The 15,760-nt window shown below is 38.4% G+C and overlaps 1 protein-coding gene across 1 annotated transcript in view; it reads right to left on the reverse strand.

Moving 5' to 3' along the window:
- Positions 1–15,760, reverse strand: part of MRPL48 (mitochondrial ribosomal protein L48) — a 62,387-nt gene that overhangs the window by 2,057 nt on the left and 44,570 nt on the right. The window contains exons 6-7 of the mRNA XM_039219907.1: positions 11,759–11,928; positions 2,050–2,152 (exon numbers count right to left, since the gene is read on the reverse strand). Coding sequence (XP_039075838.1) covers positions 2,050–2,152; positions 11,759–11,928 — 273 coding nt within the window. The remainder of the gene's footprint in view (positions 1–2,049; positions 2,153–11,758; positions 11,929–15,760) is intronic.

Consider the following 15,760-nt stretch of genomic DNA (forward strand, 5'->3'; position numbering starts at 1 on the left):
AGTCCAGGATGACTTTCTGATTCAACTCAGGTTTACTCACATAGACTGGACTGGTGTTAGACCCTGTGTGGAGAATACAGAGGTGAATCAGATGTGTAGTAGAAGGGCAAGCAGGGGGCTGAAGGAACCCACAAGAGAAATATCTACTAACTTAAGGAGGTCAAAGACAGCTTCCAAAAAAAGGTAACTTCTAGGTGGAGTCTTGAAGAAAAACAGGGGTAAACTAGGAGAATTCAGCAGTAATGTGGAGGGTTTTCAAAGCAGAAGAAACAATATTCAGTAAAGTGTGGCTGCATCGCACAGTACCAGGGAATTAAAACTAGTTCCATGTATGGCTGGAATGAATGGGGGGAGAAGAGGAAAAGCAGGAAGAGAATCATAAAGGTATTTAAGGCACTAAAGAGTTCAAACTTCATCCTATGGGCCTTGGTGGCAAGTTAGACCTTTCTTAAAATCTGTATCTCAAATAATTTATTCCTGATAATATTTAAAGAATTAAAGACTGTTACATGCTTAATTGTTTTTAAAGTTAGCATAATAGGGGTGCCTGGGTGGCTCAGTTGATTCGACATCCAACTTCAGCTCAGGTCATGGTCCCATGGATCATGGGTTCAAGCCCCGTATCAGGCTCTGTGCTGACAGCTAGCTCAGAGCCTGGAGCCTGCTTCTGATTCTGTGTCTCCCTCTCTCTCTGACCCTCCCCTGCTCATGCTCTCTCTCTCTCTCAGAAATAAATAAAATATTAAAAAATAAAGTTAGCATAATAGATTTAAGGTGTCACTACCTTAACATTCTGTTCATTATAGGATATATACAACTTGTCGATATACTTCTTGAGTGGATCAGAAAGAGGTGATGTCCATACACTGGAATATTATTTGGCAATAAAAAGGAATGAAGCAGTGATACCTGCTACAACATGGATGAACTTTGGAAACATGCTAAGTGGAAGAAACCAGACAGAAAAGGCCATATATTATATAATTCCATGTAAATGAAATGTCCAGAAGAGGTAAAACCATAAAGGCAGAAACAGATTTCTGGTTGTCAGGAGCTGGGAGGGGTGGGGGGGGAGCAGGGAAAGAGGAATGACTGCAAATGGGTAGTTTCCTTTCATGGTAATGAAATGTTCTAAAATTGTGGTGATGGTTACATAACTGTGAATATACTAAAACTCATTTAATTGTACGCTTTAAATGGGTAAATTGTATATATATAAAACTCTCAATGAAGCTGTTATGGGGCACCAGTCAGTTAAGCCTCCAAACTCTTGATTTCGGCTCAGATCATGATGTCACTGTTTGTGAGATCAAGCCCCACACGTCAGGTACTGCATTGACAGCAGGGAGCCTGTTTGGAATTCCCTCTCTCCCTCTCTCTCTCTCTCTCTCAAAGTAAATTTTAAAAAATAAACTTTAAAAAAATTTTAATGTTTATTTTTGAGAGAGAGCGTGAGCAGGGGAGGGGTAGAGAGAGAGAGAGACACAGAATCCAAAGCAGGCTCCAGGCACAGAGCCCAATATAGGACTCAAACTCCCAAACCATGTGATCATGACCTGAGCCAAAGTCAGAGGCTCAACCAACTGAGCCATCCAGCACCCCTAAAAAAAAAACTTTAAAAAGAAAAACATCAGTTCCTCTACAATTAGTTTTATATACGCTGAGTGTAGGACACCTGTGGAATATCCCAGTGGAGAAGTACAGTAAACAAGTGGGTATCAGGTTTGAAGCTCAACTGAGAGATCAGGACTGGAGATGTATATCTAGGTGTTATCAGTATATAACCCATTAGGACTGGGAGATACATGTCAGGGGGTTGTCAGTATATAATAAAGGTCGCTGAGGTTGGGGAATGAATGAGATTGCATAAAGGGAAGGAATTATATAAGGAGAGATGGAAGGATCAAGAACTAAACCCTGGAGAACATCATTATTTCAAGGGGCAGAGGGTCATCATTTCAAGAGGAAGAGAAGGGCACAGTAGGAGGGGAAAAAAATAGAAGAACCAGGAAAGGCAAATACATTTCAAGTGTCTCCCAGATTGCCTACCTGAACCACTCGCTCATGGGTGGTAAGAACTGAGTCCAGGAACATTTTGCTGCCTTGGTCTTGCAGCCGCAATACCTCCATGGTTTTGGTGGGCATCGCATAACTGTGGGAAAGAAGAGTCAGCCATGAGGAGGGTTCCCTTAAGTCAGCAGCATCACGTGCATCAGGGTGGTCCCCGAGTACAGCCGCTGCTGCAATACGGTGGCTCCTAGAATCTAGGGCTGTTTATCTGCAACCAGGGTAAAGCAACCAGATCCTCTTCAATCTCCTCCAGAAGCTTCTAAACTCCCTGAGTGAACAGACCATGTGTAATGTCTTTCTGCAGCCCTAGTTCTTGCCTGATAGAACACTGAATAAAATCCGGTGATTAATAACTATTTGCTGCTACTCAAGAAAAGCCAATTCTAAAAGAATCAGTCTCATCACTTTGGAGGCTAACCTTGGGTATTTCATCTCTTCTGGAGAAATGAGGCATGAAACCCAACTGTTTTAAAAGAGCAAGATTTCTCAACCTCAGCACTATTGACATTTTAGACCAAATAATTCTTTGTTGTGAGGGGGACTGGCCTATGTATCCCTAATTTCTACCCACAAGATGCTAACAGTACCCCCTGAAATGGTGACAATAAAAATTATCTCCAAACATTATTAAATGTCCCCAACTTGAGAAATATTGTTGTAAACACTATGCTTGCTATAATTAGCTTCAGCAGATCTACATGCTGCAGTGAAAAGAACACTGGATTTAGGGTCAATTCTTGACCCTGTGGCTTATTCACTAAGTTTATTTATTTATTTATTTTTTAATGTTTTAATGTTTTATTTATTTCTAGGAGAGAGAGAGAGAGACAGCATGAGCAGGGGAGGGTCAGAGAGAGAGGGAGTCACAGGCTCCTGGCTCTGAGCTGGCAGTCAGCACAGAGCCCGACGTGGGGCTCGAACCCATGAACTGCGAGATCATGACCTAAGCGAAAGTCGGACGCTTAACCGACTAAGCCACCCAGGCGCCCCTATTCACTAAGTTTATTAAGGCAAGTTACTTGTCTCTCTTGGCATCAGTTTATTCCACAATAAAGGGGATTACAATCTAGGTCTATGTTAATAGACGTGTAAAGATCAGGTGTATGATGAAATAGGATTGATGGCTACATACAAATATGGTATTAGTGCTATGTTCATCTTGTCAAAAACTTCATCAAAATGAAGATAAATGAAATAACTGTAACAGCAGAATGCCTGAATTTTCATGCCACACACAGTTTCATCACTTGATAGTAAAGGGCATGGCCCTCTACAATGAATAATGGAATAATAGAATAATGGAGTGAATAATGGAATAATGGAAGTGGATACAAGACATGATAGTCCTGGATTTAAATGTTGGCCCTGCCACTTATTACCTATTTGGCCATGGACAAATTAATTCAGCTTTCTGAGTCTCAGATTCTTTAGCTACAAAATGGGGGTAATAATACCTAGTTCATAGAGTTGTTGCAATGATTAAATAAAATTATATAAGTAATTTACCTGGAATAATATGCCTACAAATACCAGTTCCCTTGCTCTTATAAACAGTAAATGCTAGGTATTGCAAACGCTTCCAGGTAACCTCCTAAATAACATTTCTTACCACTTTCTAGCACAATCTCTGATCTCCTCTTCCAATTCAAATTTGGTAATAACTTCCCCAGATAAAAAAGTTAGGACACATTTATAGACTTTTATGGAAGATCAAATAAAACAGCCTGTAAAAGCTTTCAGGAAAGTAAAAAGCATTCTAAAATGCTAGCTTTCTTTCCTGACATTCTGCAGATAAGACTGATTAAAGTGGGAGTTGTCCATTCCTGCCACTGAGCATGCATTTGATTCTTCAACACTTACTTTTGCAAGATTCCATTGATTTGTTCATTCATTCATTCACTCAACAAACATTTACTGAAAGCCTGTTTTGTGCTAGACACACTGGTGGGCAATATGCAGCCTACAGTTTAAAGGAGCTCACTAAGAGTGTTTTGGAGAGAGAGGTAAGTACACAAACATCTTCACTACAGTAACACAAAGGCAACAACAGTCATGTACTGAATATTATAGGGGCAAGAGAGAGAAAGGGAGCTCAGGGAAGGATTCACAGGTAAGGTGGAATTTTATCAAGATATAAAGAATGAACATATAGTCATTTGCCCTGGTAGGCATTCCAAAAAAGTGAAGCAGTTATTGACAAAGGCAAGGAGGCATACGAGGCCCTCAAAACCAACAGAAAAGCCATAGTTTGACAAAGAAATCCTGGAACCCTGGTCATTTCAAGGTAGAATAGGCCTTTGAGAATATATGTAATTTTTCTTCAGTGTCTACACTTTTCTGTATTTTACAAATTTTCTGCAATAAACATTACTTGGATGATCAGACAGGAAAAGCAGAAGTGAAGAAATGAAATAATTGAATATCAAAAGACAAAATAATGCTACCTTCGGGGAATACTGCCTGGGATGGGATACAAGGGAGCCTGTTGGGGTATTAGGGAACTTAGAATCTGTGGATTCTACTAAATATAAATTATACCTCAATTTTAAACAACATAAGTGGACTTCAAGAAAAAAAAAAAGGAAGAGTGGCATTATAGAGAGTGTTGCTGAGTGATGCTTTTAGTCTCCACAAAGCACAGGGACTACATCAGCTTCAGGCTTGGAAGCTGCTCCCAGATGAATAAGATTTCCATCTCCAGGCAGCTGCTCAGCAAGGGAGACAGGCAGATAAGAGACCTGCAGGACTATCTTCCTCTCCCCTCCTGGGTGAGTTGCAGCTGCAGCAATGCAGAACATTTATAGAACAAAAGCCTGTACTTTGCTCCCCTGCCCAATTCCATCTCAAGGTCAGAGCCCTACCCCACCATTCCCAGAGGAAAAAATGGATCATGATGAAATGAAAAGCAGAAGAAAAGAAAACCATTTCATCTCTGAAAAGCTGGGCAGTAAGAATGCCTAACAATACAATGGTCTGAAAACCTCAATCAATGCAGAGAAGGGAGTTGATGAAAATGAACATCTCTTTATGTTCTGTGCTATTTGGAGCAACGAGCTAGAAAAGAGCAAAAAGCAGCAAATTGTTCATTCTGCTGTTCTAGGAATCATGTCCATGAATTGAAACTCAATCCAAGTCAATGAATATTTATTCAGTGCTTACTACGTATCAGGCAGGTACTGGGAAAGGTCTTAAGGTTACACTGGTAATGGAGATTGAAAGTCCTTGCCTTAATAGATCTTAGAGTCTAAGAAGGAAGACCAATAAATAATATAGTCAATTAATTACGAGGGTAAGGTATGAGGGCCATGAAAGGAAGTTATATAATCTTTACTTCTCCCAAATATGTAACATAAAGATTTAATTTAATGAGGTTCTCTGAAGAAGTGACCTCCAATGCAAAGCCTAAGAAAAATGCAGGAGTTAGTTAGGTAAAGGGGAAAGCTAAGCTTTGGAGAGCAAGCATATGCACAGGTCCTGAGGTGGAAAGGGATAAAACCAAAAGCCTCTGTTAATTGGAAGGAGCGGAAGACAGAATGGGAAATATAAGTTAAGGCAACAGAAGCAAGCCCAGGCCATAGAGCACCTACCAAGCCATGTGAGGAACTTTCATTTTGACCCTAAAGGAATGGGAAGCTATAGAAGGATTTTAAGCATTGTAGTAATATGATCATATTTCCATTCTAGAAAGAGCACACTAAAAGCCGCAGGGAGAACCAGTTACAAAGAATTGAGAATTTGGGAAAAAACGTGGATTCAAATCCAGACCTTGCCTTTTATTAGGCAAGCTTCTATTATATTAATAATAATTAATAATAATAATAATAATAGCAGCCAACTGTTGTCGGGAACAGTTATAAGCATTTTAAATATATTATATCCCTTAATTTTCACTAGAGCCTTTTCAGGGAGGAACTTATATTAACTCTATTTTACAGATGAGGAAACCAAGATACAGAGTTTAAGTAAACTGCTCAAGGCCATACAATAAGAATGCTGTACCCAGAGTAAAACCCACCCAGTCTGGCCACAGAGTTGATACTTTGATTCACTCTGTGTTAGGTGCTTCTTTGAATTAAGCGACATTATACAAAAAAAGCCAGAGTAGTTGGCTAATAGTAGGTGATCAATAAATGCTACTGCCTTCCTGCCTTTACTCAAAAGAAGCCAGAGTTTCCACAGCCAGGTTTTAAAAACAGTACCTTTTAAAAAGTCCTTCTAAAAATGTAAAACACTGTTTCAGGGAGCTGACCCACTGTAGGTATGATAACTTTTGGTAAATGACACTTAATGCCTCTTTGCCACCACAGCCTTTGAGAAGCTACCCCTAATCTCTGCCAGCTAAAAAAAATTCTCAGTAGTTATTAATAACAATATTATTTACAGAGTATTTACAATGTTCCAGTCTCTCTACTAAGTGCTATTATATACTTTATTTAATTTTCAGAACTTAAAGGAATAAGAAAATTATCATCCCAGTTATATAAATGAGGAAAATGAGGTTCAGAATTTCCGAAGGTCATACTGCCAACAACTGGTAGAACTAAAATTTGAACATAGGCAGTTTGATTCCAGAGCCTGTACTCTTAACCATTTGTTACTCAAAGTATGGTCCATAGGCAAGTTAAGTTGCTGTTGAACAAACTTCTTGTTATCAGTCTGTTACAAGATAAGAAGCATGCAACAGTCATTAAACACGCCAACATTTAATTCATCCAACATTTTTTTTTCAATAGCGAGACTTTCTTGATGAAGGAAGCAAAGTGCTAATGTACATTTTGGCATTAGCTTCTGATATCTTTGCAGAGTGGCACTTTGAGGAAGCATTGCTCTAAATTATTTGCTGTTCAGCCTCCTTGAACTGACATTGCATTTTATCCTTCACTTACCACCTTCCACATTACGTTGTACACACACACACACACACACACACACACACACACACTCCCTAAAATCAGGGAAATTTTTAAGATCCTCCAGTAAGGATGTCTAGTATAATACCTACCATATAGCAGGAAGAAACTCAATCAGTATTTTAATTCATTAATTAAAAACACTTTCATTAAACTTTAGGAAATGTATACCATGTATAGACACACTTGCATTGTGCAGTCACATTCAAGAACCTGTCATTCTTTCAACAATGGCTTTAATGTCCTCCATGTGGCAGGTCCTGTGCTAGATGCTAAAGAAATAAAAAAGAACACAGTTCCCACTAGTCAGTAGGGAGGGCAGCTGACTCATGAATAGATTATTACAGCCCAAAGCACTAAGTGACATGATAGAAGTGTGCGTCAAGTGCTGAAAGAGCAACCAACTCTCTGGGGCATCAGGAGAAGATAAAGCACATCTTTAGGCCTAAAACAATTGAAGTACTATTAGCTGTGTGAGCTAAAGTCACAGCTTATTATCCAATCTTCTGAAGAGCATGGTTAGCACAGTTATAATCCAAGTTACAAAAGTTTAAAAGTTCAAATTTAGCTTAAGGATTTAAAATAAAACCTGTATGATTAAAAATACTGGAGTCAGGCAGAAATGAGTTAAATCTAGGCCACTTATTGGTTTTGTGACTTTTGGGCTTTCTGAGCCTTGGTTTCCTCATTTGTAAAATGGGACTATACTACTATATAATGAGTGAGAAAGTATAACTTTTGCCATATCCACACACTGTGCCATGTATTACCTTGCCGTGACAGCAAACCACCCAAATGAGTACTTAATATTTTTCTTTAAATCCATTCATTTAAAAAGTTAATTTAAGAAATAAACTTGAGGGGCACTTGTGTAGCTCAGTGGGTTAAGCATCCAACTCTTTATTTCGGCTCAAGTCATGATCTTACAGCCATGAGACAGCCTTGCGTTTGACTCCATGCTAAGTGTGGAGGCTGCTTGGGGTTTTCTCTCCCTCTCTCCCTCAGCCCCTCCCCTGCTCACATTTCTCTCTCTCTCTCTGAATAAATAACTAAATAAATAAACAAACTTTAAAAAAAATAAAAAAGTAAACGAGATGTAGAGGAACTGGAATTCAAGTTGCTGATGTGAAAGAAAATGGTAAAGCCACTTTGGAAAACAGTTTGGCAGTTTCTTATAAATTTAAACATCTACTGCACTTACCATTCAACCCAGCAATCACTTTCCTAGAGAAATGAAAACTTATGTTTTCACAGAAACCTGTACATGTTTATAGTGGCTTTATTTATAACTGCCAAAAACTGGAAACAATACATATGTCCTTCAACTGTTGAATGCATAAACAAAAATACACTCAATGAAATGGTAATCAGCAACAAAAAGGAACAAACTACCTGATACAGGCAACAACATAGATAAATCTCAAATACATTATCCTAAGTAAAAGAAGCTAGACTCAAAAGGAAAAATACTGTATAATTCCACTTATATGGCATTCTTGAAAAGGCAAAACTATACAGGTAGAGGGGCACCTGGATAACTCAGTAGGTTAAACATCCAACTTTGGCTAATGTCATGATCTTGCAGTTCATGGTTCAAGCCCTGTGTCGGACTCTGTGTTGACAGCTAAGAGCCTAGAGCTTGCTTTGGATTCTGTGCCTCCCTCTCTCTCTCTCTGACCCTCCCCTACATGTGCTCACTTGCTCTCTCTCTCTCTCAAAAATAAACATTTTTTTAAAGTCTTTAAAAAAACTATAGGGGCAGAAAACAGATCATTAGTTGTGAGGGACTTGGGGTAAGGGGGGGAAATGACTACAAAGGTGGGAGGGAACTTCTTGGGATAATGTATATGTTCTACATCTTGATGATGGTAATACATACTGCGTGCATTTGTCAAAACTCATAGACATTGTTCACTAAATGGGTGAATTTTACTGAATGTAAATTATATCTCAGTAAGTCTGACTTTACATCACTATTGTAAATGGAAGACCAGTATCGGCTGCCATCAATAAAATTTAAAAAGAAAAATACAATGGGGGTGCCTGGCTGGCTCAATCCATAGAAAATGCAACATTTTTTAAAGTTTATTTATTTATTCTGTGGGGGGAAGGGCAGAGATAGGGGGAGAAAGAATCCTAAGCAGGCTTCATGCTGTTAGCACAGAGCCCCACGTGAGGCTCCAACTCATGAATCGTGAGATAATGACCTAAGCTGAAATCAAGAGTTGGACACTCAACCAACTGAACCACCCAGGTGCTCCCGTACACATGACTCTTGATCTCAGTATCATGAGTTCAAGTCCCATGCTGAGCCTAGAGCTTACTTTAAAAAAAAAAAAAAAGTACAACAAAAGCAAAATAATGTTATAAAATTCTAGTTAGATACGATTGCGGAGTCTGAGGTCCTTTCTCTGTTATAAAGATTAGGAAGTGCTAGAGTGGTGTAAAGGACATACCAGAACCACAGGAAGAATTTCTCCTTGACATAATTAGGATTAATGAGAGTTAAAAAGGGAAGAAATTTCTCACCATGTGATTTAGTGTTATTTAAAGCAAACTACAGGACATCCCACACCTTCTGAAACCCTGAGATAAGATATGTAAAGTGCCTGGCCTGGAGTAGGTAGCCAGTAAATGTTAGTTCCCCTCCCCCACAGTTTTCCAACAAATCCAAAGAGTAAATGAAAAGCAGAGCAGGCGAAGTAAACTTAAATAAATGGGGAGATATGCCTTGTTAAGGCATCAGAGGAATCAAAATAGATGTCAATTCTCTTCAAATTGACCTACAGATTCAACACAATCCCAATAAAATTCCATCAGGTTCCTTTCTGTAGAAATCAACAAACTAATTCTAAAAATTTTATGGAAAACAAAAATGACCTAGAATAGTCAAAATAATTTTGAAAAAAAAAAGAACAAGGTTGTAGCTTCAGTAATTCAGCAACAGTAATCAAGACAGTCTGGTATTGGCATAAGTATAGATATATATACATTGCTGTAACAGAAGAAAGTCCAGAAATAGACCCACACATAGATGGTTAATTGACTTTCAAAAAGTGCTAAGACAATTTGTTAAAGCTAGAAAAATCTTTTTAACAAATGGTGCTGGAACAACTGGTTATTTATATGGAAAAAAAAAGAATTCTGACCCATATCCCATATCATATACAAAAATAACTCAAAATGGATCATGGACCTAAATGTAAAACTTGAAAATATAGAACCTTTAGAAGAAAACACAGGAGAATATCTTTGTGATCTTGGGTTAGACAATATTTTCTTAGATATGACACCAAAAGAATGAACAGTAAAAGAAAAAATTATTAAACTGAACTTCATCAAACTTGAAAAAAGTCGGCTTTCGAAAGGGCTCAACTAAGAAGATGACACGGTAAGTCACAGACAGGGAGAAAATATTTGCAAAACACATATTGAAAAAGCACTGATATCTGGGGTGCCTGGGTGGCTTAGTCGGTTAAGAGTCCAACTTCAGCTGGGTCAGGATCTTGCAGTCCGTCAGGCTCTGTGCTGATGGCTAGTTCATAGCCTGGAGACTGCTTGGGAATCTGTGTCTCCCTCTCTCTCTGACCCTCCTCTGCTCACGCTGTCTCATCTCTCTCTCAAAAATAAATAAAACATGGGGCGCCTGGGTGGCTCAGTCGGATAAACGTCCAACTTTGGCTCAGGTCATGATCTCACAGTTCGTGGGTTCCAGCCCCAGGTCGGGCTCTGTGCTGACTGCCAGCTCAGAGTCTGGAGCCTGTTTCGGATTCTGTGTCTCCCTCTCTCTTTGACCCTACCCTGCTCAGCTGTCTCTCTCTCTCAGAAATAAATAAAACATTTAAATAATAATAATAATAAATAAATAAAACATTCTAAAAAAAAGAAAAAGAACTGATATCCAAAAATAGATAAAGAATTTTCATAACTTAATAAGAGAACAAACAAAGCAGTTTTAAAAATGGACAAAAGATTTGGATAGTCATCAAAGCAGATATACAGAAGGCAAATTAGCACATGAAAGGATATCAAAATCATTATTTACTAGGGAAATGAAAATTAAAACCACTGTAAGATACCATTATATATCTACTAGATGTATCTTTAGGAAAAAATTGGCAATACCAAGTGCTGACCAGGAAAAGGAGTTACTGTAACTCTCATTCATTATTGGTAGGAAAACAAAATAGTGTAGCCACTTTGGGAAACAGATGACAGTTTCTTATGAAGTTAAACATACATTCCCCATACAATCTCCAAATCCCAGACTTAGGTAGCTCTCCAGAAGGAAAGATATATGCCCCACAAAACATACATGAGAATGCTATGACAGCTTTATTTATAATTACCAATAAACTAGAGAACAATGAAAATGTACATCAATTGGTGAATGGATAAGCCAATTAAGGTCCAGATTTAACGGAAAACAACTCAGGAATAAAATACTTGCAAAAACATGGATAAATCTTAAACATTATTCTAAGTGAAAGAGGACAGACACAAAAAGCTATACATTGTATGATTCCATCTACATGATGTTCTGGAGAACTTAAAACAATAGGGACAGAAAATCAACTGTTGGTTGGGATTTGACTACACCTGAGCACTGGGGAAGTTTTGGGGTTAATGGAACTGTTCTACATTCTGATTGTGATACACTATATACCTAAAAAAGGGTGAATTTTACTAAATGTAAATTATGTCTCAAACTTCATTTAACAACAAAGAGAGCCTGCCACTCATACCAAAAATATCCCATGCAAAGTCACCCTTCATACCTTTCCTCAACTTTAATGGATAGATGGTTGCAGAGGTTGTGAACATATTGGGCGTAGCTCTCTGCCAGGGTCATGTCGTATGCAGTCAGGTGAATGTTTAAAACCCCATATTCATAATCTGTCCCCAAATTAATGGGTCTTACTTCTATTTTTCCTCTCTTCTTCTTGGGCTGAACCGAAAACAAAAGGAGAAAGAAAATAAATCAAAGTATTATACAAAAAATTCTAATCATCCCATCTTGTTATCAAAGAAATCAATCATTCATATAAATTTGTTTGCCATTTGTCTCTTAGGTTACCCCACCTTCACACTGAAGTTCCTTTGGAAAGGAAAGAGTAGCTTCCCTTGCCAGTTTGGGCTGTGACATCAGCCAACAAAAGGAGAGGGAATATTGCTGGCATTCCTTTAACACAAATACAAGTGACTATCTTCTGCAATTAACTTGATATGAGACCCACCGTTCATCTCGGGCCCTCAGCTTCCCAATTTTCAAATTGGTGGGGTTTTGATTCTTAATCTAGAACTCATGGAGGAATTTCAAGTGGTCTAACAACCCCAAAATCTTACATGCATGCGTATTTTTCTGAAAAAATCCGTAGCTTTCATCAGAATCTTAAAGAAATCAATTGCAAGGAAACCCCACATTAGTTCTCTTCCAGCTCTCCTAGCTTTGAATTTCTGCAGTCATTTAGTCTTCCTTTTTTTTTTTTAAGTTTATTTATTTGTTTTGAGAGAGAGAGGGAGAGAGAGAGAGAGAGAGAGGGAATTCCAAGCAGGCTCTCCACCATCAGTTCAGAGCCCTATGCAGGGCTAGATCTCATGAACTGCGAGATAATGACCTGGGCTGAAACCAAGAGTCAGATGCTTAACCAACTGAGCCACCCAGATGCCCCCAGTCTTCCTTCAAAGAACTGAGCAGTAGACAAATTATTTCTTCTTTTAAATTTTCAAAATTTTTAACATTTATTCCTTTTTGAGAGACAGAGACAGAGTGTGAGTGGGGGAGGGGAGGGCACAGAGAAAGGGAGACACAGAATCCAAGCAGGATCCAGGCTCTGAGCTGTCGGCACAGAGCCCAAAGCGGGGCTCAAACCCACTAACCATGAGACCATGACTTAAGCTGAAGTCGGACACTTAACTGACTGAGTCACACAGGCACCCCAAGAAAGAGACATATTTCTACTTTACCCTTTCATATTACTTCACTACGTATCAACCTGTACAGGCTGTGGTAAAAAGTTAAAATGAGGCCTGGGAAAATAGATATTTAACCCAACATACATCAGGATCAAGAAAGCTTCTCAACTGGAAATAACCTAACCTAAATGTTCATCAACGGCGGGAGGACTTGTTAAATAAATCATGGAACATTCATACAATAGTATACATTATGCAGCTTTAAGAAGGGATAGAAATTTATGTGCTATGTGGAAAAGTCTTTAAAATAAATGATAAAAGCAAACTGTAGAATAACATGCTCAGTATATTACCATACACATAAAAAAAGGATGTGTGTGTGTGTGTAATTACATACATATTTCATTTGCCATATATTTAAAAAATATGTCTGGGGTGCCTGGGTGGCTCAGTCGGTTAAGTGTCCGACTTCCGCTCAGGTCTTGATCTCACCGTTTGTGGGTTCGAGTCCCGCATCGGGCTCTGTGCTGACAGCGAGTTCAGAGCCTGGAGCCTGTTTCAGATTCTGTATCTCCCTCTCTCTCTGACCCTCCCCTGCTCACGCTGTCTCTCTCTCTCTCTCTCTCTCTCAGAAATAAATAAAACATTAAAAAAATTTTTTTAATAAATAGATAAATATGTCTGGGGGGTGCCTGGGTGGCTCAGTCAGTTAAGCGTCCAACTTCAGCTCAGGTCATGATCTCACGGTTAATGGATTCGAGCCCCGCATCGGGCTCTGTGCTGACAGCTAGCTCAGAGCCTGGAGCCTGTTTTGGATTCTGTGTCTCCCTCTCTCTCTGACCCTCCCTTGTTCACACATACTCTCTCTCTCTCAGAAATAAATAAACATTAAAAAAATTTTTTTAAATATGTCTAGAAGGATGCACAAAAATACTAATATCATTCGCTGCCTCTGAGGGAACTGGATAGCTTGGGCTTGGGGTGGGAAGGAGACTTTTTTATCTATCTCCCTTCTATATTTTTTGAAGTTTTAACAACGTTAATCTTTTGTCAGTTCAAAACTAGAATCTTAAACTCTACTATGTTTTAAAATAAACTTTTTAGTAAAAGTTTTATTGCAATATTATATGCATACTGAAAGGGCACCAGGGCGGCTAGTCAGTTAAGCATCCAACTTCATTCAGCTCAGGTCATGATCTTATGGTTGGTGAGTTCAAGCCCCACATTGAGCTCTGTGCTGACAGCAGCTCAGAGCCTGGAGCCTGCTTTGGGTTCTATGTCTCCCTCTCTCTCTGCCCTTCCCCTGCTCATGCTCTCTCTCTCTCTCTCAAAAATGAATAAAACATTAAAAACATTTTTAAGTACACATACTGAAAACAATGCATAAATAATTACAGAACTCAATGAATTTTCACAAAGTGAAAATATCTGTATAATCAGTATCCTGAATAAGGAATGGACCACTACCAGCACCCCAAAAGCTCCCGCCCCTCAAATTAATGACCACTACTCCTACTTCTAAAACCATAGAGTGATTTTGCCTGTTCTTGAAATTCATACAAATGGAACGATACACTATGTTACCTTTTATGTCTGCCTTTTTCATTTATTATATTTGTAAGAGTCATCATGTATTTGGTGAAACAGCAGTTCTTTCCTTCTCATTGCTCTAGTAGTCTATTGTATGAATATGCAACAACTTATTTATCCTTTTAACAGTTGATGGAAATTTGGGTTGTTTCTAACATGTGCTCATAATGAATAGTACTGCTACCCGTGTTCTTGTACGTATCTTTCAATGAATACATGTATGCATTTTTGTTGGGGACATACCTAGAACCTGAACTACTGAATAATAAAGTATGCATATGCTCACCTTTAATAAATACTCTCAAATAGTTTTACAAAGATGTTTTCAACTTATTCTCCCACCAGAATGAATGAGAGTTCTAATTGATCTACATTCTTACCAACACAAAACTTAATGTAGTTGAGTTTTCTGGTTTGCTTTAGCCATTCTGGTTGATATGGAGTGGTGATGAATTAGGGTTTTAACTTGCAGTTCCTTTAAGTCTGTTGAGCTTGAGCACCTTTCCATTTGGATATTCTCTTTTATAATGTGCCTATTGAAGTATTTTGCCCATTGTTTAGATTGGGTTGTCTGGCTTTCTCTTACTGATTTATAGATTCTTTCTATATTCTAGATATGATCTTTTGTTAAATATACATGCTGCAAATATCTTCTCCCTCCCTATAGCTCCCCTCTTCATATTTTAATAGTGCATCTTGATGAGTAGAAGTTCTTAATTTTCATGTAATTCAATTTACCCATTCTTCTTTTACGGTTATAGTGATTTGTGTGTTCTGTTTAAGAAATCTCTATCTTAAGATCATGAAGATATGTCATCTTCTAGTAGTGGGTTATTTTAATATTTATATTTAGATCTACAATCCATTTTTAAGTGATTTTTGTGCATTGTGTGAAGTAGGAGTCAAGAGTAATTTTTTTTCACACAGTCATCTAGTCCAGTTGACTTAGCACCATTGGATGGTAGTGTCACTTTTGTCATATAAGTGCCCACAGATATACGGATCAGTCTGTACTCTTTATTCTGTTCTGTTGGGCTATTTGTCTATCCTTGAGCCAATACCACATGTCTTAATTATTGGAGATTTATAACAAGTCTTGCTATTTGGTAGAAATAGATTTTTTAAGCGGTGCCTGGGTGGCTCAGTAGGTTTAATGTCTGACTTCAGCTTGAGTCATGATCTCACAATTCTTAAGTTCGAGCCCCACATCAGCATCTCTGCTGTCAACATGGAGCCTGCTTGGGATCCTGCCTCTCTCTCTTTCTGCCCCTCCC

Source organism: Hyaena hyaena, unplaced genomic scaffold, assembly GCF_003009895.1.
Source record: "Hyaena hyaena isolate Hyena2069 unplaced genomic scaffold, ASM300989v1 scaffold_848, whole genome shotgun sequence".
NCBI lineage: Eukaryota > Metazoa > Chordata > Mammalia > Carnivora > Hyaenidae > Hyaena > Hyaena hyaena.